The sequence below is a fragment of the Prunus avium genome, chromosome 7 (assembly GCF_965620075.1).
Source record: "Prunus avium chromosome 7, drPruAviu1.hap1.1, whole genome shotgun sequence".
NCBI classification, from domain to species: domain Eukaryota; kingdom Viridiplantae; phylum Streptophyta; class Magnoliopsida; order Rosales; family Rosaceae; genus Prunus; species Prunus avium.
This window is the reverse complement of record NC_142290.1, coordinates 20,195,886-20,220,167: the sequence shown is the minus strand read 5'-3', so window position 1 is coordinate 20,220,167 and position 24,282 is coordinate 20,195,886. Positions and strand designations below refer to the sequence as shown.

The window sequence follows — 24,282 nt, the reverse complement described above, 5'->3', positions numbered from 1 at the left end:
AACTCAACTCTATTCCTGTTCTTGGTGCTGATATCTGGAATGATGCCCCTGTTCCCTACTCTAGATCCTTTATCTCTTTAAGTGGCAAACTATCCTCTCACTAATTAGTTCAAATTCAGGGTGATTCCTCCTTCTCGTCCTCTATCATACAGAAGAAAATTCTGCATTATGAGTGCAAAATTCAATACTTGAAGGGTTTGCTTCATAATGATCCTTCAGTGGCCTCTCCCCTTGCAGACTTAGCTGATTCGGACTCTGCTTCCAAAGATTCTGCTGACTCTGTGGAGCTTACATAATCTCTCTGATCATTATGATGTATCTTTAAAGCATGTTTTGTGTTATGGGGGAGATTTTGTGTTATAACCTAGGGACCTCATTTATGGTTGGTTATGGGGGAGTACCTTCTTTTGTATGGACATGTTTTGTAATTTTGGTTGGCCTGTACTTAAACCCCTCTAACCTGTATTGTGCTTATCCTTGTTTAATGCAATGCTCTTTTAGCCTGTTTTCTCTTTTTGGCTACCTCTTGTCAAAAAATGGGGGAGATTTTGTTTAACTCATCCTATGAACTATCTGCACTTGATGTTTTTCGAGATTGTGTTTGTCTTGCAGGTTATTATGGTGTTTTTCCTTAATGGTTGGGTTAGTCACTCATAGGTTGTGTTAAAATAGTTTTGGTCAAGGAAAGCCAAAAAAGGGGGAGTTTGTAAGGTTTTAATATTACTTAGTTTTTTAGCTTTCCTTGACACCATTAACACCGTGTAATAAGCTGCTTAAAGAGGATTAGGATTAGACTAAAGTTGTTAACTTAAAGTGGTCCACACATAAAGCGATTGTCTGCTCCTCTCACAAAGCGTGTGCCTGCTCCTCAACAATCAGCTTTTGGCATTACTCAACAAAGGTAAAATCATGCATTGCATTTCATTCTGTGTTGTTGGTCCATTTTGAATAAGCTGTCATAAGGATGGTACAATCTTACCATTTTCTACCAGCCCTTACACCTCTATCCAGAAATATTCTCTTTGTCTTATTTGATAGCCATTACATTGTTGACATCTGTAGGTCTTGTCCTAGGGCAGCCTTTCTTTCTCCTTACTATAAAGGAGGCATTTATGATAATCAGCCATCACCTCTTAGAAAACATTCGTTGGCACTTTTTGGAAAGTTTGCAGGCATAATCTTTTTCATTGTGAGGCCTGTGATGTTGCATTTATGAGATTTTAGGAAAAATCAGTTTTTCATCTAGAATTTCTAAATCATACACATCATTTAGATCTAGAGTTCATATTTTAAGATTGATTTTCTCCAAGAATGATTTCTTGAGAAAATTGATCCTTTCTTAAATCTACATTATCATCACTGCATTTGGTTGAGTAGTGCTGTATTGTTGGTGCCATGAGATGTTTGAGCTGAAGGATGAAGCTGCCATTGTCATGATATACTAGCTGCAAGCAAAGTTATTGAGAAGAAGAAGATAGCTTGGAGAGGTATAGCTGCTCCTTTATAGAACTAGGAAACTTGAGTTGTATCTGTTGATCTTTGTAACTATTTCTTCTTGTTAGTGGATTGCTTGGTCGGATTGATGACCCCCAGTTTTTCCCAGTGGTGGGTTTCTGGGTAAAAATTTCTGATGTGATTCTCTAGTTTATATGTCTAGTCATACTGTATGCATTATATCTGAAATGTTGATGAATGTCCACACACCTATCACTCTAGTTGTTGCTAGCACAGGGGATGCCTATATTGACGGTCCTTCTAAGTGCATAGGTTGTCACGTAGCGTTCTTCTAGTTTTGCAAGGGTATGAGTATTGCGTATGAATGTGCTTGGTTTGATTAGTCTGCATTCATAAGCTTTGTAGCTAAGGTTTATCTAAGTCTCATATTGGTTTGGAATCCTTGGTATTTGTCTTCCACGTGCCTGTTTCTATTCATTGAGGGTTTTAGTTTACCCTCCTCACCTAAGTACCAATTACATACTCTTCATTTTAATCTTCTTGAAAATGGCAATGAAGTCATGAACAAAAGTGATCTATGGTTCATATTGTTTCAAATCAGTTTAATCATTAATGGTGATCACTGGTTCAGGTCCATAAAACTGGTCATAGAAAGTAGCTTCCATCTCAGGCCAAGTCCTAACAGAATTAGGGGCCAAACTAGAATACCAAGTAAATGCCTAACCAGGCAAAGAGCTACCAAACAATCTTAATTTATGGAGAGGTTGTGTTTCTATAGATACACAATGGGCAGAAAATCGCCCCACATGGTCTAGTGCAGAAGCATAACTATCTTCTCCATTAAATAAATTAAAGGATGGTACCTTGAACCCTATTAGAAAAGGCATGTTATCTATAGCAGCAGGATAGCTTTATGTAAGTAGGCCTAGCTAGTCTTCAGACACCATTTTGTCCATTCAAGATCATCTGCCTTAATCAGCCATCTCATTATGTATAACCATATTTTGGTCATTATTATCTGTCATAAGAAAATTATTATGTTCCATATGAGGAAATTCCTTAATTTAACTCTTCATCGGACTCATTAACCAAATCCACAGGAGATAGAGGTTTGGAATTCTGTTCTACCATTGCCCATATTGCTACCATTACTGCCATTGCTGGCATCATTGGTTTGATTGATTGCATTGTTGGTGGTAGCAACTTGTTTCCATCTTTCTTTGTATTTGCCCCCTTGATCCAAGTCTTGGTATACCTGGAGGAGGTAAAGCAGCTCCATGCTTTGGAGCGTGATATTTTGCTTGAACCACTTTTGGTTCTGTTGGTTCAGACATAGCCTACTTGTCTTTACCATTGTTTGGTTGGATAGTCGTTGTAGTATTTTATGGGACATTTAGACCCAGGACTGGCCCAGTATTTGGCAAAAAAGACAATGGAGAGCTCTGAATAGTATTCTCATGACACTAGGTTGGCCTTGGAATAGAATCGGACTCTCAGTTGGTGCTGCAATAGCTTGGAGACTAACGCTCTCTCTTCTTAGACTAATGGACTTTTGTTCCAACAGTTCAGCAGCTTTGTTATAACTAGCCTCAACTTCCATTGTGATGGCATTGTTCTAGTTTTGATTCAAACCACTAAGACTTTCTTGCATTTTGCTGAAACCTTCCCTCATGATTTGCAGCATATTGTCGAATTGCTGTGTAGAAAGGATTATTGCGACTTGATGTTCCTGTTCACTAGTTTGAACAAAAATAGTATTAACTCTAACCTCCTTGATGGGTTCCATTTGGTGAACTGATTCCTTCATGTAAATCTTCCTCCGAGTTTCGTTAACCATACAAGTGGTCCCATCAGGTGTGCCAAAAATATGTATGGGCCAAAAGTGTGTTTATGGGCTTTTGGTGAACACTGCGATGCCCCAAGTTCTTTGCTGCTAGTATTTTGGTTGTGATGTGTTGCTTGCTGGTCAAGAAATGCTAGATTGGGCCCTTGGAGTGGGCTCAATACTGGCCTTTAATTTTGATGCGTTTAGGCGTACCACTACTAGTGTTTTACTCCCCTAGTAGGAAAAGGTGATGAATAGTTAAGTGATGTAATGATTGTATTGCGCCCGTTGATCTCAACCTCTAACCAAAGCTATTGTACTCCAAGTGAGGAATCTGGCTTGGATAGGTTCTTTTCTATGCCTCAATTAAGAGGACTTCAACATTTCACTGGAATGGAATAAAACTCAAAAGAAATAATAATTTTAAATTAGTATCAGACAAAAAGTAAAATATAAGTTTAAAGACAAAGGTGTCTGATGGACATAGTATCGTTACAAGTAAGCAAATACAAGCTCGTATGGACTCAAATACACTTAATGGAAACAATAAAAAGCCTAACAAGGCCTAGGAGGACCTTATCGGACAGAAACAACCTTCAAACACCACTATAATCTACTTGAGACAGTACAATGAGTCAAATATGCAATGCACAGAGAGGCATGTAGATACGAATTTGCTTTTATATAAGTTAGAACAAGTGACCAACTTATAAAATCATACCAAGCATTGATGTTGGCATAGCGTTAAGATTACAAACAATATCAATGTAATTCCAATCAGCAGTTCTCAATTGAGAATTAGACAAAGTATGTGTTTGGGAAAAGAATAGAACTCCAATCATGAGTGATCAACTAGGAACTCAAAGAGTAAGAGACGATTTTGATTCAAGTCTTGACTTTAGTCTGCTATGAGACGCTTTGATAAGGTGTTTGAGTCGAGAGTATTTGAAGGTTGTTCAAATAAGTTGTTTGTTATTGAGAGAAATTGGTTGTCCCTTTAATCAAATCTTTTGCTGCTATTTATAGTTCTTTTGGCTCCTTGGCTTTGCACGCTTGGCAAAGGAATGTTCCAACTATGTACCAGTCTCTACTTTGTAAGTAGGATTGATTGATCTCTCGTTCTTTCTTAATCCTCGAGATTTAGCTCGCTCTAACGAGTTGATGCGGTTGTCTCGCTCCTCCCCCTCCTCTTTTTTTATAATGATGTGGTTGTCGAGATCAACCTTGAGTTTAAATCTAGATGTTCATGCTTTTAATCGGGTAAAAGCAATGGTCTATTGGGAATAACCTAGGTCTTTCAAATAAACAAGCTTTTTGGGGCTTTTTTTTATTTTAATCCAGTTATCTCTTTCATGAAGTACCACGTGTTGGCATGACATTTTGATTTCTTTTTCAAGAAATATATTCCCTAAATTTAACATTGATTGTTAATTTATGAAATTGAAATAAGAATATATTGGGTACTCTGATAGAAATAGTCTTTTATCTATTTTTTAATAACCTTTTTTAATTTTGGTTTAAAAAACACATTAATTGACTTTTCAAAAAAACATATCTTATCCGATTTAGTATTTAACCCCCCTCTGACCATTCGCTGGCCCATTTTCCAATCTAGTTTGGGCTTTTAAACGTGTTCAAATAGTTTGGTATGTTGGGCCTTTTAGCTATTTAGACCATTGATTTGACCCAAATGGCTGGGGAATGGGTACAAACAGACTCTCCTAACTTCAGAGTAGCAAGGAAAAAAACGCTAGAAACAAGAGTCGTCACTTGGGACTGCAAACACGAAATACAAATTTCTAACACAAAGGGAAAACTAGTTAAGTGAAAATAATACAGTTAAACAAGCGGCGTTCTTGTTTCTGTTTTAATTCATCAAACTCAGTTTCTCCTTTTCAATTAATCAAACCTAGCCAAACCAAAAAAGTACTTTTATTTATTTTTGCTACAAAAACCAAAAAAATATTAATGAAACCCAACCAAACCAAAAACAGATTAATCCCACCCAAGAGAGAGAGAGAGAGAAGAAGGTGCAGAAAGAGAAAGAGGAAGAAGATGATATGACTTGTGCTATCTTTCGGCAAATAAGTGTCGGCATGAGACAACGGCTAAACCCTAGGAATAAAAGCAGACGTGGTGGAATAGAAATAGGAAACTGTAGAATATAGACGGCGTGTTAATCAAGAATTATATTTTGGGTTTTCCTCATGAAATATGGAAACTACATTTCTATAAATATTAAAAATTAAATAAAAAACCAGAAAAATTCCCATTTGAATTGAGTTTCCTTAACCGCCTCCTCCTTCCTTCTCTATAAAACTCAATCACAACCCCGACCTTCACTCTCATATTAAGATCTCCCAAAAACCCAAGTCACAGGTACTTTCGTCAACTTGAACAATCCAAGTTATGTTTTTTTGCCCTAGTTTTCTTTTTCTTTTTTCTGTTTTTTCAAACAAAAGTTTTGCAACAAAGCTTCTAGTTGTTCAGAGTCTCTAGATCCAATTAGATCTCTGCTATTATTTTCTTGGGTTCTTCTAATCTAAACATCAAAATTTTTGTCTCTATGTTTTGTGGAATTATAGAAGATATGGTGGCCCCTCGAAGAAGAAGCTTAGAACTCATACCTAATGAGGGCACTCGGAAGATGACCTTTCGGAAGCGAAAGAAGAGTATATATAAAAAGGCCGACGAGCTTTCAAAGCTTTGTGATATTGATGTTTGCTTGATCGTCTATGAAGCCGATCAAAAGAAGGGAAGGGCAGTTCAACCGGAGACGTGGCCGCGAGATCCAACTCAATTCAAACGCATTCTCAACAAGTACAAGGATTCTAAGGATATGTCTGCGCCCGGATTGAAGAGAAACTTTAATATGTCCGATTTTTATGAGGACAAGAAAGATTACAATGACGAAAAGTTTCAAAATTTAGGGAAGAAGATTTTTGAGGAGGAATACCCGACAAAGTTTCAAAATTTAGGGAAGAAGATTTCTGAGGAGGATTACCCGACATGGGACGATCGAATAGATGATTTTTCGCAGGACGAATTGACTAAGCTCATTGCTTCACTCGAATCTAAGATACAAGTAGCAACCAAGAAGATTGATTCTATGGAAAGATATATGGGGTTTGCTAAGAAACAAAATCAAAGTTTGGTCCGGGAAGAGACTAATCATGATGAGCAGCCGGCCTATGAAGTCCCTGCTTTGAGGTCTCCTCCATCACTTGTGCATTATCCAATGTTGCCAAGTGCATGGGTTTCAAGCTCAGAATCGGAGAAGAGCTAATGACAACTCGACAACCTCAGTTTGATTTTGATCCTTTGTAATCAAATTTCTAGTATTGTTTAGTTCGATTTTGATGTACCTTTTGGCTAGGGATAATATAGCCTTATAATTTTTGTTCACCTTCCCTCAAGGTCTCATATTTAAGGCCAGAGCTTAGCAATTATTTCATATATCTATTCAATTTAATTATGGGGTCCATAAAAATATATGGTCTTTACCACGCGTCCAATATAGTTCTGTCATACATGAGCAGTGAGCAGTTCTTCTATCTCTCTCTGAGGTTGTATGATGAAGCTAAGATTATTCTCTGAGTTGGTATGATTAAATAACGAAACACATCAGTGGACAAGCCCTCTATATGTTGATGAATTGGTGGGGGCTCAGAACCGATGCCAATCCATAAAGCTTGTTTTCCTGCTGCTGCTCATCAAGGGAAGGTTGGTTATGGTTGTTGTGTATGGTTTTGGACAGGTTATGATTATATTCGGTTTGATGGTCATTATAATTGTTTCATATGACAGGACGCTGTTGGTGCTTTGGTTTGCCCATTTTGCAATGCTTGTTTGAGGAAAGAGAAAACAAGCTATGAAAGATGCTTGAAGAAAAGGGGAAGGAAGAAGAAAAAGTTTGCTCCAAAAGGACTTTTATAGGCACTTATTATTACTCCCACAAGAGAGCTTTCACTTCAGGTAATATAATATTGTATTGCAAGTTGCTGCTGGAGGTTGTCAAGTTTGAGTTGAGGGGTTGGTAAGAAGTAAACCAAAGACAGATGGAAAACTACAGTTTGCCTTTGTTGAAAATCTTATTAATTATAGCTCTGTTTTTGTACTTAGAATCAAAATGAGCAGGAATCAGAATAAAAAGGAATGGCAATGGGAAGTAATCAAAACAAGTCATTTCCACTCATCTGAATGAGGGATTTCTTGAGAATGATTCCCATTCCATGTAAGTAAGCATAAGATGACGGGAAAAAATGAAGTGATTTCCAATGTATTGAATTCATTTCAGAAAAATATAATTGAGTTATTATTAACTTACTAATGTATAAAAAGAATGATATTTATGTACAGACTTGCTAGCATTTTGTGTGTAGACTATGCACATGTATCTCATTATGCCTAATCTCATCTTCAGTATTACAAACAACTGTTTGGTTGAACAGTGCCAACAATCTTTCCATTTGCATTGGCACAATGTGACTGAACCTCTTGATTCCTGCAGGTCAAACTCACGTTTTCGAGTCTTATCCCACTACATGGATTTGTTGCGCTACAATCAAATTTTATTGCGATGGCTGTAGCTGATGTTCCTTGAATGTTCCGGTACATGACATCACTAACTTTCACACCTGATGCCTATAATATTGAAACAAAATGAAATGTGCATTAGACATTTAGTCAAGACATACGTTTATGAATGAATTCATGATCAATTACTACGTACATTGTGATTATAGTTTTCATTACCTGAGCAGGGCAGTTGATGTTGTGTGGGCAGTAGTTTTGGTCTATTACGATAGGATTTTGGACATTTAACATTACGACATCAAGGAATTGAACACCTTGAACAAATCCGTTGCTCGGCCTTGCCCAAGACTTAATCCTCAAACCATTTTGAGTACCCTTGAAAATTGCATTTTTAACTGTCACATTTTGGACCCCTTCCTCTTCCAAGTCTTTGGCTAAACTCCCTATGCTGCAGTCACCACATCCATGTATGTATAAGCTAACTATAATATTAACTGTTACGAGGTTTTCATATGGAAGCAATGCAATATTCCAAGAGCTATAAAATCTGACCTAATGCCATGGCCAGGACCACAAGTTATTTTCTCTATCCACAAGTCCTTTGTTCCAGGGCCAATCGAGACACAATCATCTCCAGTTTTGATAGAGGTGTTGAAGATTGCAACATTTCTTGACAATTGGACATGGATGCCATCAGTGTTTGGGCTATTTCCAGCTGCATTGACTCTGACCCCTTTGATGCGCACATCTTGGCAGCCGTTTATCACAATGTGGAACATCTGGCTGTTCAATGACATTAGTCCATTGATGTTAATGTTTTTGGAGTTTGTAAAACTCAGACTCTGCGTATCAGTGGGAACAAAAATATCAGAATTTAGGAAACAATAGAACACGAAGAGACTGGTAGGGTAAGGTAGACAACAAATTTAAACAACATTCACTTGATCGACAAGAAAGCATAAATTACTAACCGTGGCTCCTCCGTTGGGGCAATCAATGCTTCCAGCTAACTTGCATGCCCACAAGGCGGTACCTTTAGCGTCGAGGGCACCTCCGATAATGGACACACCGGTAACTCCTTCGAAGCTTAGCCAGTTGTTAGCTTGGCCAAGGATTCGGTAATCAGACGAAGCTATCAATGTTCCATCAATTCGAAAAGTAATATCTGTGCTTTTGCAGTTATCACCTTTGAAAACCATAGCATTGCGAAGCAAATACCTCCCTTTTGGTACACGTATAGTAGTGGAATCAGAGGAGGCGCATGCTGCAGTCCATACATCCAGAAAAGCTTGTGTAGAATCTATTACACCGTTAGGCTTGGCTCCAAAGCTTAGGACATTGAAAATTAATGTACTCTCAGAAACACATGATTGGTGTAGGATATATAGGATGAGTAGTGCTACTCTGCTAAAACAACTTGTTGTAACCTCAGCCATTTTCTACTTTTCTATTTTTCCTTTTCTGTTTGAGAGAGAGAGAGAGAGAGAGAGAGAGAGAGAGAGAGAGAGAGAGAGAGAGAGAGAGAGATTAAATTAAACCGATGACGTCGATGGTAACGAATGAAGTTGGGAACTGAGAGGTTGATGTGAAGAAAACTTGAACATTGTAGGGTACTTATACTCTTGATGATACATGCATGCAGTAAGTAATTAGGTTGATATAAGTATAAGGGATGTTTGTATATGATATTATATATACAGAGAGAGGTGGTGTAGGTTTAAAGAAAATACATATGGAAAGCATATATGTATTAAGAAAGCTGCGCCGGCACTAATTTGGTAGCTACTCTTTTGTGTTTTACTGTATATATAAGTAATATGGATGAATCAATGAATCATATAATATTATATGAATCGATAATAATCTAATTAAATATTAGTTTGGATATGATTACTTCTGCCGTTGACTTGTTAATGAATCAATTCATCCCAAGTGGGACACACTTCCTGTACTTAAATCCCTTCATGGCTACTCATTCGTCAGTGGAGTAACGCGCAGGATAATTTGTAATTTCAGTATTGTATAGGTAGTAGATAGATATATGATAACGAGCATTTTGAAATCACTGCTGGGGTGTCCTAATGCTGGCATAGGCTTATTGTAAAGTCCCACATTGAAAAAATACGCAATAATACGAATGCTTATAAGGACTTACATGACATCTTGTAATTTCCGAGCCTAGTAGTGTGGGTTTGTAACTAAGCAGAGCATTAAAATGATTGGTTATTTGAGCAAGCCTTGTTAGGTAAGGTGTGGTGGTCTTGCACTGTTCACCTTGGTGAAGTCGCACAAGGCACGCCCCCTACCCTCGGGTTAGTAGGGCAGCCCATCCTCAATGGGTGGGTAGCAAACCTCAACTTGGTATTAGATTGGGGTGTTAGGTACGAATGCTAAACCTCACAGGTCAAGAGCCATCACACCACAGCGTGCTGCCTAGCTTGGCCTCTCATCACACAATCACTTTTTTGAGAAATTGGAAGTGGTCTCTCATTTTTGTTCAATAAAAATTGAGATAATGTCTATTTCTTTTTTAATGCTGCCAAATCATCCTTCTTATTTATTGTTATTTTCCAGCAATATGTAGACTGTGTACAGTATTAATTAGGCTCCATTTGGATTGATTGATATGAAAGAAAAGATTTGGATTTGACAACAATTTGCTTAAAAGACAAGAACCCAATTAGATTAAATGTATATGAACTAACTAGATGATCTCGTATATTCAAAATGGATTTTGAAATAACTATATCCAAAGAATAATTTGAAATTCCTTCGTTTTCTTTGTTTCTTTATAGTCCCAATCATGTCATTGATGTCCAAACAAACATGATGGGTGGTCCCATTTGGTTCGGGAATTAGGGACTAAACTAACCAGATGATAATTTTGAAGAATACTAGTTTTTAAAACAATGTAAATTCGTTGTGTTTCCACATTCTTCTTCTACATTAATCTTGATCATTGGAAAGAGCATGAATTCCAGCTTCACTATCCGGAGAAGAGCTAATGACAACTTGACAACCTCAGTATATCTAATCCTTTGTAATCGAATTTCTAGTCATGTTTAGTTCGATTTTGATGTACCTTTTGCCTAGGGATAATATAGCCCTATAATTTTTGTTCACCTTCCCTCAAGGTCTCGAATTTAAGGCTAGTGCTTAGCAATTATTTCATATTTCTATTCAATTTATGGGTTCCATAAATAGATAATGGGCCAAACCACATAAGTATAATAACACCCGATACACTATAGTAACAAAATTACGGAAATTCTCCTATTCGGACGTCTTCACGTTATTACAATGCGATTGCCATTGTAAACAAAGAGGAAAGTAAGGAGGGGTAATACATGGTGTCCACACAATAATAATTTCCAGACTTTCTCATAGAGAATTTCTCTAGTTTTGTTAGTTTAAAATTATATTTTTAACATTAAATTTATCTTTGTATAATGTTTTCCACATTATCATAAGTTTTTTAGTACGTATGGGACTATTGCTAACCCTGGCCCCCTATCTCCCAACAAACAACCCTAGAGTCGTTTTCACTTTGGGGGGGAGGAAGAACACTCCCTTCTTCTCTTGCTCCCTTTTCCTCTTCCCCCATTTTCAGAGATAGAAGGTTTTTCCTAGTTGTCTTCGTTTTGTTATGATTTTCCTCCAACCATCACAGGCACATGCGTCTCGACGTCGAATCTCCACTTGCTTTTCGGTGTCGGATCTCCACTTACATTTTGGCGTCAGACACCATCTTCTTTCTGGTTTCTTTATGTTTAGAATAAGTCATAGAGACTCTTTGGGTTCTCTGTGTAGTTTTAACCTCTCTTTTTGTGAGAACTTTTCACCTCTCCTTTGTGAGAGCTTTTCACCTCTCCTTTGTGAGAGCTTTTCATCTTTCCTTTGTGAGAGTTTTATTTGTATTGGTATGACTTGGTTTTTCAAGCTTGAGCTCTTTTTGATTATTCTGAGTTTGCAATCTTAGTTGGGATGCCTATTCCAGAGTTTCTTCTATCATGCATGATTGTTAGTGGCAGCGCACCAAATTGTCTTAATTTTGATGTTAGATCGCTCCATTATTTTAATGCCCTTTTGTGGCTAGTGGCTTTTTTTGTGTGACTAAATTATGAATGCAACCCCATCATTTCTAAAAAAATATACTAAAAGGGTGTAAATATACTAAATAGGTTCAAGGAGTTAATGGGTTAACCTAAATATTAATTCAACCAACTCATCTAATAAACGGGTTACTCCGTTGTGAGATATGTTTGGATATAGGATTTGTTAGTTGGTTTTGTTTTTGTTTTGTTTGCTGCCAGGTCTTGGGTAGCTATCGGTGGTGCTCTCTATCTTGACAGAGGTGGTGGCATCAACGTCAGTGGGTTTAGCATCGGTTGCTATGCTGGTTTGTTTTGTGTTGTTGAAGCAACCACCGCGAAACACCATTGTCTTCATGATATAGTTTTCGTTTTGGCCCACATACACAAGGATTTGGCTCTAGTTCATACTTTGGAGTTACAAAAATTGAAGTTATCGGATTGTGTGGGTTGGGTTTAGCCGGTGCGGCACTAAGGGTTTAGTCAGTATGGTGTTATGAGTCTCTTCAGTTGCTGGAGAGGATGTGTGAGCGATGATCATTTTTCTTTGTATGTCTTAGTCTAATAATTTTCAAGAACTCTTTAGGAGTTTGTTGTGTTTTATATATTAGTTTTCAACTTTCAATACATTTTGCCGTTGCGCGGTTGATCTTTATTATAAGTCTGAGTACATGTGCTTCGGGCTAATAAATCAAGGATTTAAGTCTTTTTTATTTAGGTGTAATTCTCTCCAAATCAAATCAACATGTTGTTGTGTTCGGTCACTGGAGATATTGTACTCATATTCGGCACTATGGCTGCTTTGTACTTGTTCTGTTTCATCAATAATTATTATCGTTTTTTGTTTAAAATAAAATGGATTACCCGAGTCATGTTGTGTTACCCCTGTAATAAACAGGTCGTGTTTGAGTTGGGTATTCCTTACTCATTTTCGTATTCGGATTGGAAATACAACACAAACCTGGCACAACCTATTCATGTTAGAAGTATGCCCTAGAGCTAATCATGAGATGTAAACTCTAAGGACATTTCACCTAATTAATTAAGGGCATTATGTTGTTTTGAGTAATAATCTTAGTCATTGACTTAATCGATAAGTCCGTAGATCGTGAGACGAAGAAAGTGACTTAAAGAAGTTAAGTTCAGGAGACCTTTCTGTACCATGTCCACATCATAAATAGTTCATGGACATAGGATAATCAACTGGGCATTGATAATCTGCAAAGACCATCATGCACAAGTATTTGCTCAATTAAGAGGACGACTGGTCTCGAGTCATTCATGTATAGACACTAAGATAAGTGTATGGGTGTTTAATAGAGAATGGATTCATTGAACACGATCAATAGAGAGAACTTGAATGGAAGTTTTACCTACATGTTAATCAGGATCTCTCAAGTTGGAATAGTGCAAATTAGTCCCTGACCTGAGGCACCACAAATTGTCTCATGGAAGTGCCGTGGGCCCTTGGCCATGTTGAAGCGTTGTGTTCCTCTGTGCAAAACCCAAAGATATAAATATGGTTCATGATCAATTCATGGAGACATGGAGTGTACAACAAGTGAACTCTACCTTCAATAAAGGAGGAGAATGCTCAAAATATGTGACTCAAAAGTCTTTGACCAAATTAGCAAGTTAGATCAATAATAGAGATTGTGATCATGCTCTAATGAATCACATGAGACTTTAGATCACGCTAAGGGCTTGACACGAATTCCATGCCCCAATTAGCATGATCAAGAGCATTAATTAAGAGAAGAACAGTATTGCCACTACTACAAAATAGTTAACCCACGACACAAAGTAGACGACGGTGCATCTTAAAACCGTCGTTATGTTTTAAAAGACGACGGTGTTTTTAAAACCGTCATGATATATCATCTTATACACTACTAGCATTAGATTATTTTTAAAAGACAACGCTTGTCACTAACAAGCGTTGTCTTTTAAAACACGCTGAACAAAAAAAAGGCCACTTGATTTTTAAAAGACGATGCTTGTTTTGACACGAATTCCATGCCCCAATTAGCATGATCAAGAGCATTAATTAAGAGAAGAACAGTATTGCCACTACTACAAAATAGTTAACCCACGACACAAAGTAGACGACGGTGCATCTTAAAACCGTCGTTATGTTTTAAAAGACGACGGTGTTTTTAAAACCGTCATGATATATCATCTTATACACTACTAGCATTAGATTATTTTTAAAAGACAACGCTTGTCACTAACAAGCGTCGTCTTTTAAAACACGCTGAACAAAAAAAAGGTCACTTGATTTTTAAAAGACGATGCTTGTTAGTGACAAGCATCGTCTTTTAAAAATCAAGTGGCTTTTTTTTTGTAAAGACAACGATTTTTTTTGAAAGAACTGTCGTCTATTATATGTAAAGATGACCCTTTTTTTTTAAAGAACCGTCGTCTATTATATGTAAAGAACTGTCGTCTATTATATGTAAAGACGACGGTTTTTAAAAAAAAGGGTCGTCTATTATATGTAAAGACGACGGTTGTTTTTAAAAAGCATCGTCTTTTAAAACACGCTAAAAAAAAGGCCGCTTAAGTGAATTCACGCTCGACAAATTTTCAAATTTTCCCCAGTCTTTGAAAACCTTATCTCTCATTAACAAGCGTCGTCTTTTAAAACACGCTAAAAAAAGGCCGCTTAAGTGAATTCGCGCTCTACAAATTTTTAGATTTTCCCCCGTCTCTGAAAACCTTATCTCTCCCTCCTTGAAACCCTCCTGAGCTCTCTAAAACACCCTCATGAAACTCTTTACAAAATCATCAAAAAATCGATATCAATGAAAGAGTTGAGAGATTGAGGTCTTCGCAGATCCATAAGATGGAGAGGGAGGTTCTGTATTTGAGAATCAAAGCTGGTTGAAAGTTTTGATTTGAAAGTCACCTAATCTCTCAATACCCTTCTATATCTTGCTAGTGAATTCTGGATTAGTCTCTTTGCGTTTCTGGTATGTTCTTTGTCTCCCTGATTTTAGATTTTCTGTCTCTCTTGATTTGTCTGGTTTGTTTACATCTTTTTTTTATTTCTGGTTTCTTTTTAGATTTTCTGATTTGGTTCTCAGGAGATGAGGAGGAAGCTTGCAGATTTATAACTTTTTCTTTTGCAGGTTTTCTATGTGAGTCGTATGTTTTTTTGTTGTTAAAAATTTGCCCATAGGAAATAGTAATTTTCCAATACCTACCTTTACCTGTTGGAAATAATAATGTCTCAATGCTCCCTTTTACCCATTGGAAATAGACTAGCTCCAACACTTCCTTTTACCTTTTGGAAACCAAAGAGAGTCTTCACCTTCTATAAATTGGGAGGCATTGCCCAGGCAAAAAAGACCCTTTTGGTTGCTACAAGCCTCTCAGTAACCATGAGAACTCACATTTCTTCAACTGCCACAAGCATTCCAGTAGCCATCACAGTCATTCTTGAGCCATCAACTTCCATCCTTTGGCTGCTACAAGCATCCCAGCAACCATCGACCAACATCTCTTGGTTGCTCAAGCACCATAGCAACCATCATACCATTTTCTTTCCTCCCATCGGCCGCTGCAAGCATCCCAGCGGCGATCCTAGCCATTCCTCAGCCATCACAACCATGTCTTCTACTTTCTCCCCCTTGAAATCCTCCATCTTCCCTATAAAGCCTCACCAAGCATAACTCCAAGCTTTTCCTTCCTCCTCATACCCCTCCAAGCTATAAACACCATAGCTTTCAAGCCTCGAGCTTTTCCTCCCATCCTCCTTCTCTTGAAACTCTTAAATCCCCATAGCCATAGCCACAAACAACAAATTATCAACACCCAACCTCAAGCATATCCAACACCAAGCTAAGCACAAGCATTCTCATTTGCTAAATTTGTGGGTCTTTAGCTCCCACACTCCAAGCTCTCATGCTAAGCTCACACAATCTTTATTCAACATCAGCAAGTCATCTTCAACCATTCCAAAAGCGCGACCAAGCATTCATCAAGCTGCTGGAAATCTACTCAAGCCACCCATCCTTTCTCTCTCTCTCTCTCTCTCTCTCTCTCTCAAAAAGCTCCATCCCAAATCTGAAACACCCATCCTCTCAAGCTAAGTTGAAACCGTAGTCATTACCCTTTTGGTAAGAAAATGCAGATATCGCAAGCTCTTCGTCTAGTTGCCGAAATCACCCAAAATCTCAAGCCTTAATCCTTTCTTTATACTCATTTTCTTTATACCCTTTTGGTGCATTGATGTTGCACATCTCCAACTTTTCGTCTAGCTGCCGGAAACGTCAACACAGAACAAGCAGCCATTGGAAGAAGAATAGAGTACTCCCCTAGGACTTACTTCTCCCTCAGGATGCTTTGGGCCTAGTTCTCGCTAACTCAAAAAAAGGGGCAACGAAGGCTTGATTCATCACTTTATGGCAATCCAAGAATCAACAAGCTCGGACGAGCCTTCCGACTGAAAAAGACCCCAACACCTCCATTGGTGATTTGGTGAATCTAGAAGGCCTTCCATAAGGTGATCAACTCAAAGGATGTCAACCTTGAGTAGCGCTTCAAGGGTAAAGTTTATACTTTCTCTTTCTCTTAATCTAGAATGTCCAGGAGTGGAACAATCTAAACCAAGCCTCAAGATACTTGGGGTTAATTTTGTTAAAGCTCAAAGATTAAATTTTAAAGCTTTCGTTTTCTAAGGTTACTTGTAACCTTATCTTTTTGGCTAATTATAAGTAGGATTTTAATGTTTCCTTCAATTCCTACCCGTACTTACACTTCCATCCTCATCATTTTCTAGTATTCTGTTGATTTAATTACATAAGCCCCACCTCCTAAAACAAACCAAAACTCTAATCCCATTTGCAATCTCTTCTAGTCCTTTGTTAAAAACATTTCACACAAACACCTCAAGACACAATGAACAAATAATCTACATCATCATTGCAATCATCAATGCCAAGAAGAACCCATGTTAGCTCACGGTCAGTATAGTCCAGATGCTCATCCGCAACACCATTCTTGAGATCGCAGTGTGTGTGTGGCAAAATATTCGTTTGGTTATTGAATTTCTTAGGAATAAATTTCTTCTAATCCCACGAGATTCCCATGTTTGGGAACTTAGAAATGATGAGGACTAGAAAATGTCGTTTTCTCCCATTCCCATGTTTGGTTTGTGCAATATTAGGAATGAAAAGTTGATTGGTTTTCCAACAATATACCTTTGATTTTTTATTGTTAAAATTTATTAATATGAAGAGTTTTTTAAAGGTCAAAAGTGGTATTCTAAAATAATCACATGGGTAAGATAGTCCAAAAAAAATTGCATTAAATGCTTTCCTAAGTGGAAGGAAAAAGTTTCCCAAGGTGAGTTAACGGTATGAACTTCCTCCCTTACATGGGAAGTCCATACCCATGAGTCCATAATTGCATTCCCAAGAGTGCACTTACCAAACATGAGAATGCAATTTGAAATCTATTCCGAAACTCCTAAACCTTGAACCAAACGGGCATATTACGGTAAAATAAGACATAAAAAATATATGAAATAAATTAAGATTTTAATAAAAGTACTTGGGGCAAAACATTAAGTAGCCTGTTCAAAATTCAGTTTATTATTAATAATTTTTTTATTTATAGAAATGATGATATATTTATAAGATACTTTTATAATGAGCCAGTATATCCCCAATATTGCTTGTTAAAGAAACAATTTCATCATGCATCTGAAGTCCGAGTTTCAATTTCCTCCTCCCCATATGACTTGTATAAAAAATTAAAAAAGCTATACTAGAACAAGATATTGAACTCATCATAAATATATATATCTTTTTCCCTATTTATGTGAGTTGAACTGAGGTTTCCTCGAACTAATGGGAGACAAATAGTTGGTCCTTTTCAAAGAGGGGGCATTGATGTAAATTTCGTGGAGAAACGATAAACCCAGGCCCAGCAGCCTAAACCCCACACAAGCCCAGAAGCAAAGGGGTGAAGATTCGATTGAAGGTCTTTAGCAGTTCAGGCGAAGCTTTTCCTGATGGCGAAGCGTTTGGTTCCATTGTTGAATCGTGTTCTTGTTGAGAAAATCGTCCCTCCATCCAAAACCAATGCTGGGATCTTACTCCCTGAGAAGTCCACCAAGGTATACTTGCCAATTTATCCACTCCCTACTTTCTCAATGTTGTGGTTGTTTCCTGGGAAACTTGGGTAATAATATAAAATGAAAACTTGAGTACTCTGTGGTTTCTAGGATTTGAGTTCACTTTGGAAATGAATTGGGTTATTGGCGTTTGATTGATTCAGTAGCTCTGGCTGTGCGTTTTAGGGAGATTGAGCTTTTCCTGTATGTGGGTACTATTTAACATTGCAAGCGTATTGTCATTGTCGAATCAGTACATCAAAAAAACCCAAAATCAAAACCATTAAGAGATTGGTTTTTCCTTATATAAAAATCTTTCACTTTCATAGATTTGTTTGTTTTTTTGGTGAGGACTCTAAATAGGAATTTTGTTGCACAGTAACATGAACTTGTGCCTTGTTGTTGTTGTTGATGGTATAAAGCCAATCTTAATGCGGCTTTGCTGTTACTTAAACTCCAGTCGGTCTCAGTTAGAAAAGTCCAAAAGAGATTGGGGATATGTTATCTTTTCCTCAAGGAAATTAAAAACAAGCATTCTGGATAGAAATAAGGTATTGTTTCTGCAAAATTGAATGTTTTTCATTTTATTATGCTTTAGTTGAACTCTGGAAAAGTTGTTGCCGTCGGTCATGGGGTTCGTGATAAGGAGGGAAAGTTTATTCCTGTTACTGTCAAGGAAGGTGACACTGTTCTGTTACCGGATTATGGAGGAACTGAAGTGAAGCTTGGCGATAAAGAGTATGTATATATTTCTCAAATGGCCTTATTGTTCATATTTCTAGATGTGGCATATTTTGTAGTTTTTTAATTTCCGTATTCAATTTACACAGTGTTCGTTTCTCGTCTCCTTTTCTTCCTTGTTCGTCTAAATTTTACACAGTTCATTGGTTTAAGTTGATCAATATTGTAAACATCTTTTAAAAATTCACAACCATCCGATGATTGACATCTTGGATCTTGCTCCATATGATCTTATTGGAAATTTGTTGTGATGCTTGATATTATTAATAGCAGTGCAGACCATGGAAAGTTTTCATTAACAAATCACTAAATTAGGTTGCCTTGTGTGTGTGCATGTGTGGGTGTGTATGTTTGTATGATGCACGCAAAATGTATATGTTGTGGACACTTAAATGATGTTTATTCCTCTACTACGAACTTGAGCTTTTTGTTAGTTCAGCCACTAGTTTTCTTGTACAGTACTTAATGTTTTAAGGAATCTACCATTGATTTTATGTTTCATAGTCTTCTTTTAGAGACACATGATACACATATAACTTGATTTTGACAGTCATAAGCACAAACATTCTTAAATGAGGTCTTAGTCACTCGATTGACTATTAGTATAAACTGACTAGGGCATGCAATTTTAATTTGTATGTAGTTATTGAGTTGATAATTTATCTTATAAGGATTAGAACTAGGGTAGAATTATTCCTCTTATGATGCACATTGGTTGTCCATCAATTTTAATATAAATAAACAAACCACAATTCTATCCATATATGAGGAAAGCTGAAACTGGGAGTTGCATACTCCTCATGAAGCATGTTGGCATTTATTTTATGTTAAATTCTGTTTAAACTTTTTGTAGATAAAATATTCCTAATGGCAGAACTTTGTACCCAAAAGAATAACATGATATTAGATTTTGTGACTTGAAATGGTACTAAATACTTAGGGTGCCATGGCTTTTCAAAAAAATAAAAATAAAAGTTACAGTGGCATGCTTTTCATTCTATGATTAGCATTTATGCAAATCAGCTACACAGAAGCATGGATACTAATGCATGTACATGCACCTCACATATGCATAAATATTGAAGTGTATCTTTTTTATGGTTGATTCCGTTTATATGTATATGTCTTGCATGCATATATGTATCAATATGCATGCATCTATCTCTCAGTAAATAGATGCATGTTATACACACAAATAGCTCTAGGTTCAAGCATGTTAGTTGAGTTGTTTAGTAGGATTACGATTCACTCAAGAAGGCATTTTTGTAATTTCACGGTGAATGCCCATCCTAGTCTTACTGAATGTTTTTAGGTCTGTAAAGCAGAGAGGAGATTTGGTTAGCTTTGTTTTGGCTTTTTTGTTACTATATGAGCTCAAGCTAAATTTTATAGCTCAGAGAATGATGTGAGCATGATTTGAGTAATCTTAGGTAATTTGAGCTGAGGCTGATCTCATGGAAGTCAAGCTGAACTTTCAGGCAAGTTGGAGCTTGCATTGGGTCGGGTTTGATTAATCTACATTAATCAAGCTTGATCTCGCTTTGTACTTCATTAATTAGCAATAATGTTCTAAAGGTGTTGACATTTATCTAAATGGAAGTGACATGTAGACCATGAGATCACTTTAGGTATTATAATCACTTCAATGTCTTTTATAATAGTTGTCTTTTATTTATTAGCTAATCACAGTTATGGTAAAGCCCCGTAAGTTTGTTGTTGGGTTACAGTAGCAAAGGTCAAGTCTCAAATGCAAAGTTAAATTAAGGGCCCAGTCTGTTCTGGCAGTGAATGTCTTGCCTCAAGGATTATTTGATGTACCTCAACTCAAATGTATTGCACCATAAGCTCTGAAATGCTTTCAAAGTGCTGTCTAAACATTTTCCTGCTATGATTTCTGTTTCTGACTATGAACATCTGAGAATGTATGCTATGTTATATACGTTATAGGAACTTATGACAGTAGCTGCCGTACTGCAATAATGGATGTACTTCTGTTACCCCTTACTTCATTATTATCCCTTTGGACTTTCATATGGTTTTTCTAATTACATGCTCATGAAGCTGATTTCTGCCATTTTAGGTACCATTTATATCGAGATGAGGATATACTGGGAACCTTGCACGACTGATGTACTATATGACCTGTGACCGTGTTAAATTTTTTCATGATTTAACGTAGTGATTTGAGGAGTTCGGTAGCATGTATTGGAGTCGTCCTGGCTGCTGATGCGCAAGAGTTACATCTGTTATGTGCGTAATATTAGATGAAAGAAATATGCAACACTTATCTTTTTCTGTTATTGGACAAGTAATTTTAGTGCAACTGTGATGTTTCTGGTTTACATTGGAATATCGCATAAGCTCTTTTAACATAAGGAAGAAATTAAAAATGTTATCCGAACTGTAATTTCATTGGATATTGCCGCAATATTGCTAATAAAGAGAAAAAGTACAAACTGAGCTTACTCTTCCCAATATACTGATATTATTATTATTATTATTATTATTATTTCGAATTTTGCACTTTGTAAGGTTTTATTTTCGGAATGCTGATCTGTATGTAGCTAGCAAATGAATCTGCTTCAGTTATTATGCGTAATGAATGATGTAAGACCTCTGCTCTTCCTTTTATTTATGAATTTGGTCAGTGAGTGAGTGCTTCTGGCAGTGGCTTTCCTCCCACAAATGAACTAAATAGAAGCAGTGATCTCTCTGGCTGTGTATATGGAGCTGTATGACCTGCTCCTCTTATGGTGGCAAATGATAGAACATCACCGTATACTTCTGTCCATCCAGCAACCTGAGAAGTTAAGAAAGAAATGAACAATGGTTAAGAAGGGAAGGCAAGAAGCGGAGTCCTTTCAAATCTGGTTTGGTTCACAGACCTGTTTTTCTTCAAACCAGACTCTGTAAGGCACAGTCGTATTCAGTTCCAAGAACTCTGCCAATCCATCCACCGCTGCCCGTGTCCCAGTTAGTGGGATAACAGAATCTTGATCTCCACTGTAGAAATTCAAGATATAATTTTTAGAATTTGTAAAAGCATTTAGGACGTCGTGGATGACGAAGAGTTTTTGTACTGCGATGAGTATAATGCGGACATAAAAAACATGGTTACCTGTAAACCAAAATCCGGATTCCAGACCGGGAAAGGTAACCCAAAACAGGAAGCATTAATATTTCCAGGTTTTGCCGATGATAATTGACGACACTGTTGTAAAGAAGATGATCGAAGTTAGAAAACAGCGGCAGGCAGTGTAATATTACAAGGTGGAACATTTCTTTTTCAGGTTGTGATTATGAGTATTTTAGGTGAGATGATTACTCGCTGCAAATGGTCCAATTCGAGACTCCAATAAGCCGAGCATGAAGTGCATCCTGTACATCTTGCCGGTTTAAGTATTTACTAGTTTCATCTTCAAGACAGACATCTATCTTCTCTGTTTCTTGCTGTAGATGTGAGTGAGTGAGTGAGTGACTTCAACAGAGGAAATGAAAGGAGAAAAATGCCAAGTCTTCAATTACCAGTTGAGTGAGCTTCCGAGATTGAGCAGCAGCGGAGGATAAACAGACGTCAAGAGTAACATCGTACTGATCAATAAAGTCACTGACTTCTGTTTGAACTTGGTTAGATACTGCAGCACAAGTAGGGCTAAGTGTACCGGTATTAATTATCTGCCTAACGATTTGAGAATAGTTGCAGACAGAGGTGAAACTTTCAAAGGTGGCATCTGATATTAATCCATGAGACCAGTAGTACTCTGCCACTGAGTTGAAATCATTGTTGAAGTCCAGAAGGGGGTTGCCTATCTGCATTACATAAAAAAAAAACTCTTAAGTTTATTACTTAAGAAACTTCAATTGGTCTCAGTTTTTCAACTTTTATTTGCTTACTGCTATGCCCTTGAGATTGAAATTCAGTTTCGATTCGACAACCAGATGTGCAAGCTCTGGAACGTAGTGGCCTGGGAACAAACAGCAAACAGGGTTGTTTAGACGTTGGAACCAACGATTCATGCCTTAACAAATTTTTTATCTGGTAACCGGTGTTTATTAAGGGAATGGTTACCTCCATAGCTCTCTCCTGTGATGAAGAAATCCCTGTTCTTGAACTCTGGGAATTTGTCAAACCAGCGCTCAAGGAACACGAGATTATCATTTGCTAAACAGAAGAGAACAGACTCACAAGTCAGAAAGAATCCGTTTAATTTTGATGTTCTTCTTAGTTTGATGAAAAACTGATATGAAGTGAAAACCTGTTATAGCATCATCCACATAACCATAGAATGATTGGTTTGATGAGTAGGAGAAGCCAACTCCTGCAGGTGATTCCAAGTAGAGCATATTTGCTTCTGCAAAAGATTAAAAAGGAAGAAAACCATAACGAGAATTAGTATAAGCTCATTAATTGATTAAGCATAGCATAGACTTTAATGGGATTACTTACCTTTGTTCCAACTAAAATCATTCTTGAGCAGAATGTCCCCACTTGGTTTAAAAGGTCCATGCTCAATGAAGGCTCCAGCTCCAACAGATGAACAGCCAGGCCCTTCATTACTCATAAAGTTCATTACTAGTTGATTACATGTATGTAAATGTAAGGATAATATAGATGTAGGAAAATTTTCAAGTGAGGATTTCTCATTCCTCCCTATGGCTGCCCCACAATGTAGTTTAATGATCGTAATCGTCAATATTTTAGGTCATTCTTCAAAGATCATTGTTACAAAAAAGGGCCAACTTGGAAACCATTTTGTACTTTAAATTTTGTAGACAATTACAGTTTCTCAGTCAAGAATGAAATACTAATGACAATAATCAAATAGTAGTTAAACAATTTTAAATTTGACTGATTTTTTGGTATGGATAATCTTCGAAAAAAAATCTAAAACTTGAAAGCTCCTAATCATTAAATTGCAGGCCAGAAGATATACGTTCACAGTTTTCTTTAATGCTACAATTCTAACTCGAAACTTCTTGCATGTATGAAAGTACGCTCGCTTACGTGTATATACGCGCTCACATAATCTAGTAAGATTTCTAAATGATGCAAATAAGTGAATGGTAAGCTCACCTCCATTTAGCCAAAGAACAAGAGGCTTTGAAGCAGCATCAGTTTCTGCTTCAACGAAGTAGTAGAAGAGTGCCCTTTGTTGATTTTCGTCCACAGTTACATATCCTGCATATTGCTGGAAACTCACTTGTGGCTGACCTGGCAAACTGGTGATTTTATCAGCTTCTGGGAAGGAGTTTGCTGTTAAAAATGCTTGGATGAGAGTGGCACATATTGTCAGGAGGATACTCCATTGTTGACGTTCCATAATGAGAGAGAGAGAGAGAGAGAGAGAGAGAGAGAGAGAGAGAGAATATATGAATGTGTTTTCTCTATGGGATGGTAACAGAGGTATTTATAAAGGGTCTGTTAACTTTATCCTAATTTTCTTTTACTTTTTATTGGCAGTGACTGTGGATAGAACTTAAGAATGAGTGTGCACTTAACCTCAAACAGAATG

At 37.1% G+C, this 24,282-nt stretch overlaps 4 protein-coding genes across 4 annotated transcripts; 2 read left to right on the top strand and 2 right to left on the bottom strand.

Moving 5' to 3' along the window:
* The first annotated feature begins 5,547 nt into the window (after positions 1 to 5,547).
* LOC110751709 (agamous-like MADS-box protein AGL82) lies at positions 5,548 to 6,754 on the top strand. The gene is made up of 2 exons (XM_021952218.2): positions 5,548 to 5,659; positions 5,866 to 6,754. The coding sequence occupies exon 2, from the start codon at positions 5,871 to 5,873 to the stop codon at positions 6,564 to 6,566; it is 696 nt and encodes a 231-aa protein (XP_021807910.2). The 5' UTR covers positions 5,548 to 5,659; positions 5,866 to 5,870; the 3' UTR covers positions 6,567 to 6,754.
* Positions 6,755 to 7,705: 951 nt separating this feature from the next.
* On the bottom strand, positions 7,706 to 9,252 carry LOC110751702 (polygalacturonase-like). The gene is made up of 4 exons (XM_088244577.1): positions 8,788 to 9,252; positions 8,369 to 8,658; positions 8,036 to 8,264; positions 7,706 to 7,924 (listed from the first exon to the last, which is right to left on the bottom strand). Exons 1-4 carry the CDS (start codon positions 9,250 to 9,252, stop codon positions 7,706 to 7,708), a joined length of 1,203 nt encoding a protein of 400 aa, XP_088100703.1.
* An 8,539-nt stretch (positions 9,253 to 17,791) lies between these two features.
* On the top strand, positions 17,792 to 21,246 carry LOC110751701 (10 kDa chaperonin, mitochondrial). Its single transcript, XM_021952207.2, has 3 exons — positions 17,792 to 18,031; positions 18,627 to 18,766; positions 20,850 to 21,246. Exons 1-3 carry the CDS (start codon positions 17,927 to 17,929, stop codon positions 20,896 to 20,898), a joined length of 294 nt encoding a protein of 97 aa, XP_021807899.1. The 5' UTR covers positions 17,792 to 17,926; the 3' UTR covers positions 20,899 to 21,246.
* Positions 21,247 to 21,312: 66 nt separating this feature from the next.
* On the bottom strand, positions 21,313 to 24,124 carry LOC110751708 (serine carboxypeptidase-like 45). The gene is made up of 10 exons (XM_088244389.1): positions 23,844 to 24,124; positions 23,217 to 23,318; positions 23,026 to 23,121; positions 22,839 to 22,931; positions 22,664 to 22,734; positions 22,295 to 22,579; positions 22,095 to 22,219; positions 21,888 to 21,980; positions 21,655 to 21,772; positions 21,313 to 21,569 (listed from the first exon to the last, which is right to left on the bottom strand). Exons 1-10 carry the CDS (start codon positions 24,088 to 24,090, stop codon positions 21,414 to 21,416), a joined length of 1,386 nt encoding a protein of 461 aa, XP_088100515.1. The 5' UTR covers positions 24,091 to 24,124; the 3' UTR covers positions 21,313 to 21,413.
* Between the last annotated feature and the right edge of the window lie 158 nt (positions 24,125 to 24,282).

What these genes read in the sequence shown, in the direction of transcription:
- LOC110751708 (XM_088244389.1), bottom strand. Translation starts at nt 24,090, where the DNA reads ATGGAACGTCAACAATGGAGTATCCTCCTGACAATATGTGCCACTCTC. An exon ending in TCAATCTCAAGGGCATAGCA is followed by an intron (nt 22,580 to 22,663) that starts GTAAGCAAATAA and finishes TATGTAATGCAG; the next exon opens with ATAGGCAACCCCCTTCTGGA. An exon ending in ATCCGGATTTTGGTTTACAG is followed by an intron (nt 21,773 to 21,887) that starts GTAACCATGTTT and finishes GAATTTCTACAG; the next exon opens with TGGAGATCAAGATTCTGTTA.
- LOC110751709 (XM_021952218.2), top strand. Translation starts at nt 5,871, where the DNA reads ATGGTGGCCCCTCGAAGAAGAAGCTTAGAACTCATACCTAATGAGGGC.
- LOC110751702 (XM_088244577.1), bottom strand. Translation starts at nt 9,252, where the DNA reads ATGGCTGAGGTTACAACAAGTTGTTTTAGCAGAGTAGCACTACTCATC. An exon ending in GCCCCAACGGAGGAGCCACG is followed by an intron (nt 8,659 to 8,787) that starts GTTAGTAATTTA and finishes ACTGATACGCAG; the next exon opens with AGTCTGAGTTTTACAAACTC. An exon ending in GGTCCTGGCCATGGCATTAG is followed by an intron (nt 8,265 to 8,368) that starts GTCAGATTTTAT and finishes TGGTGACTGCAG; the next exon opens with CATAGGGAGTTTAGCCAAAG.
- LOC110751701 (XM_021952207.2), top strand. Translation starts at nt 17,927, where the DNA reads ATGGCGAAGCGTTTGGTTCCATTGTTGAATCGTGTTCTTGTTGAGAAA. An exon ending in TCCCTGAGAAGTCCACCAAG is followed by an intron (nt 18,032 to 18,626) that starts GTATACTTGCCA and finishes ATTATGCTTTAG; the next exon opens with TTGAACTCTGGAAAAGTTGT. An exon ending in GTGAAGCTTGGCGATAAAGA is followed by an intron (nt 18,767 to 20,849) that starts GTATGTATATAT and finishes CTGCCATTTTAG; the next exon opens with GTACCATTTATATCGAGATG.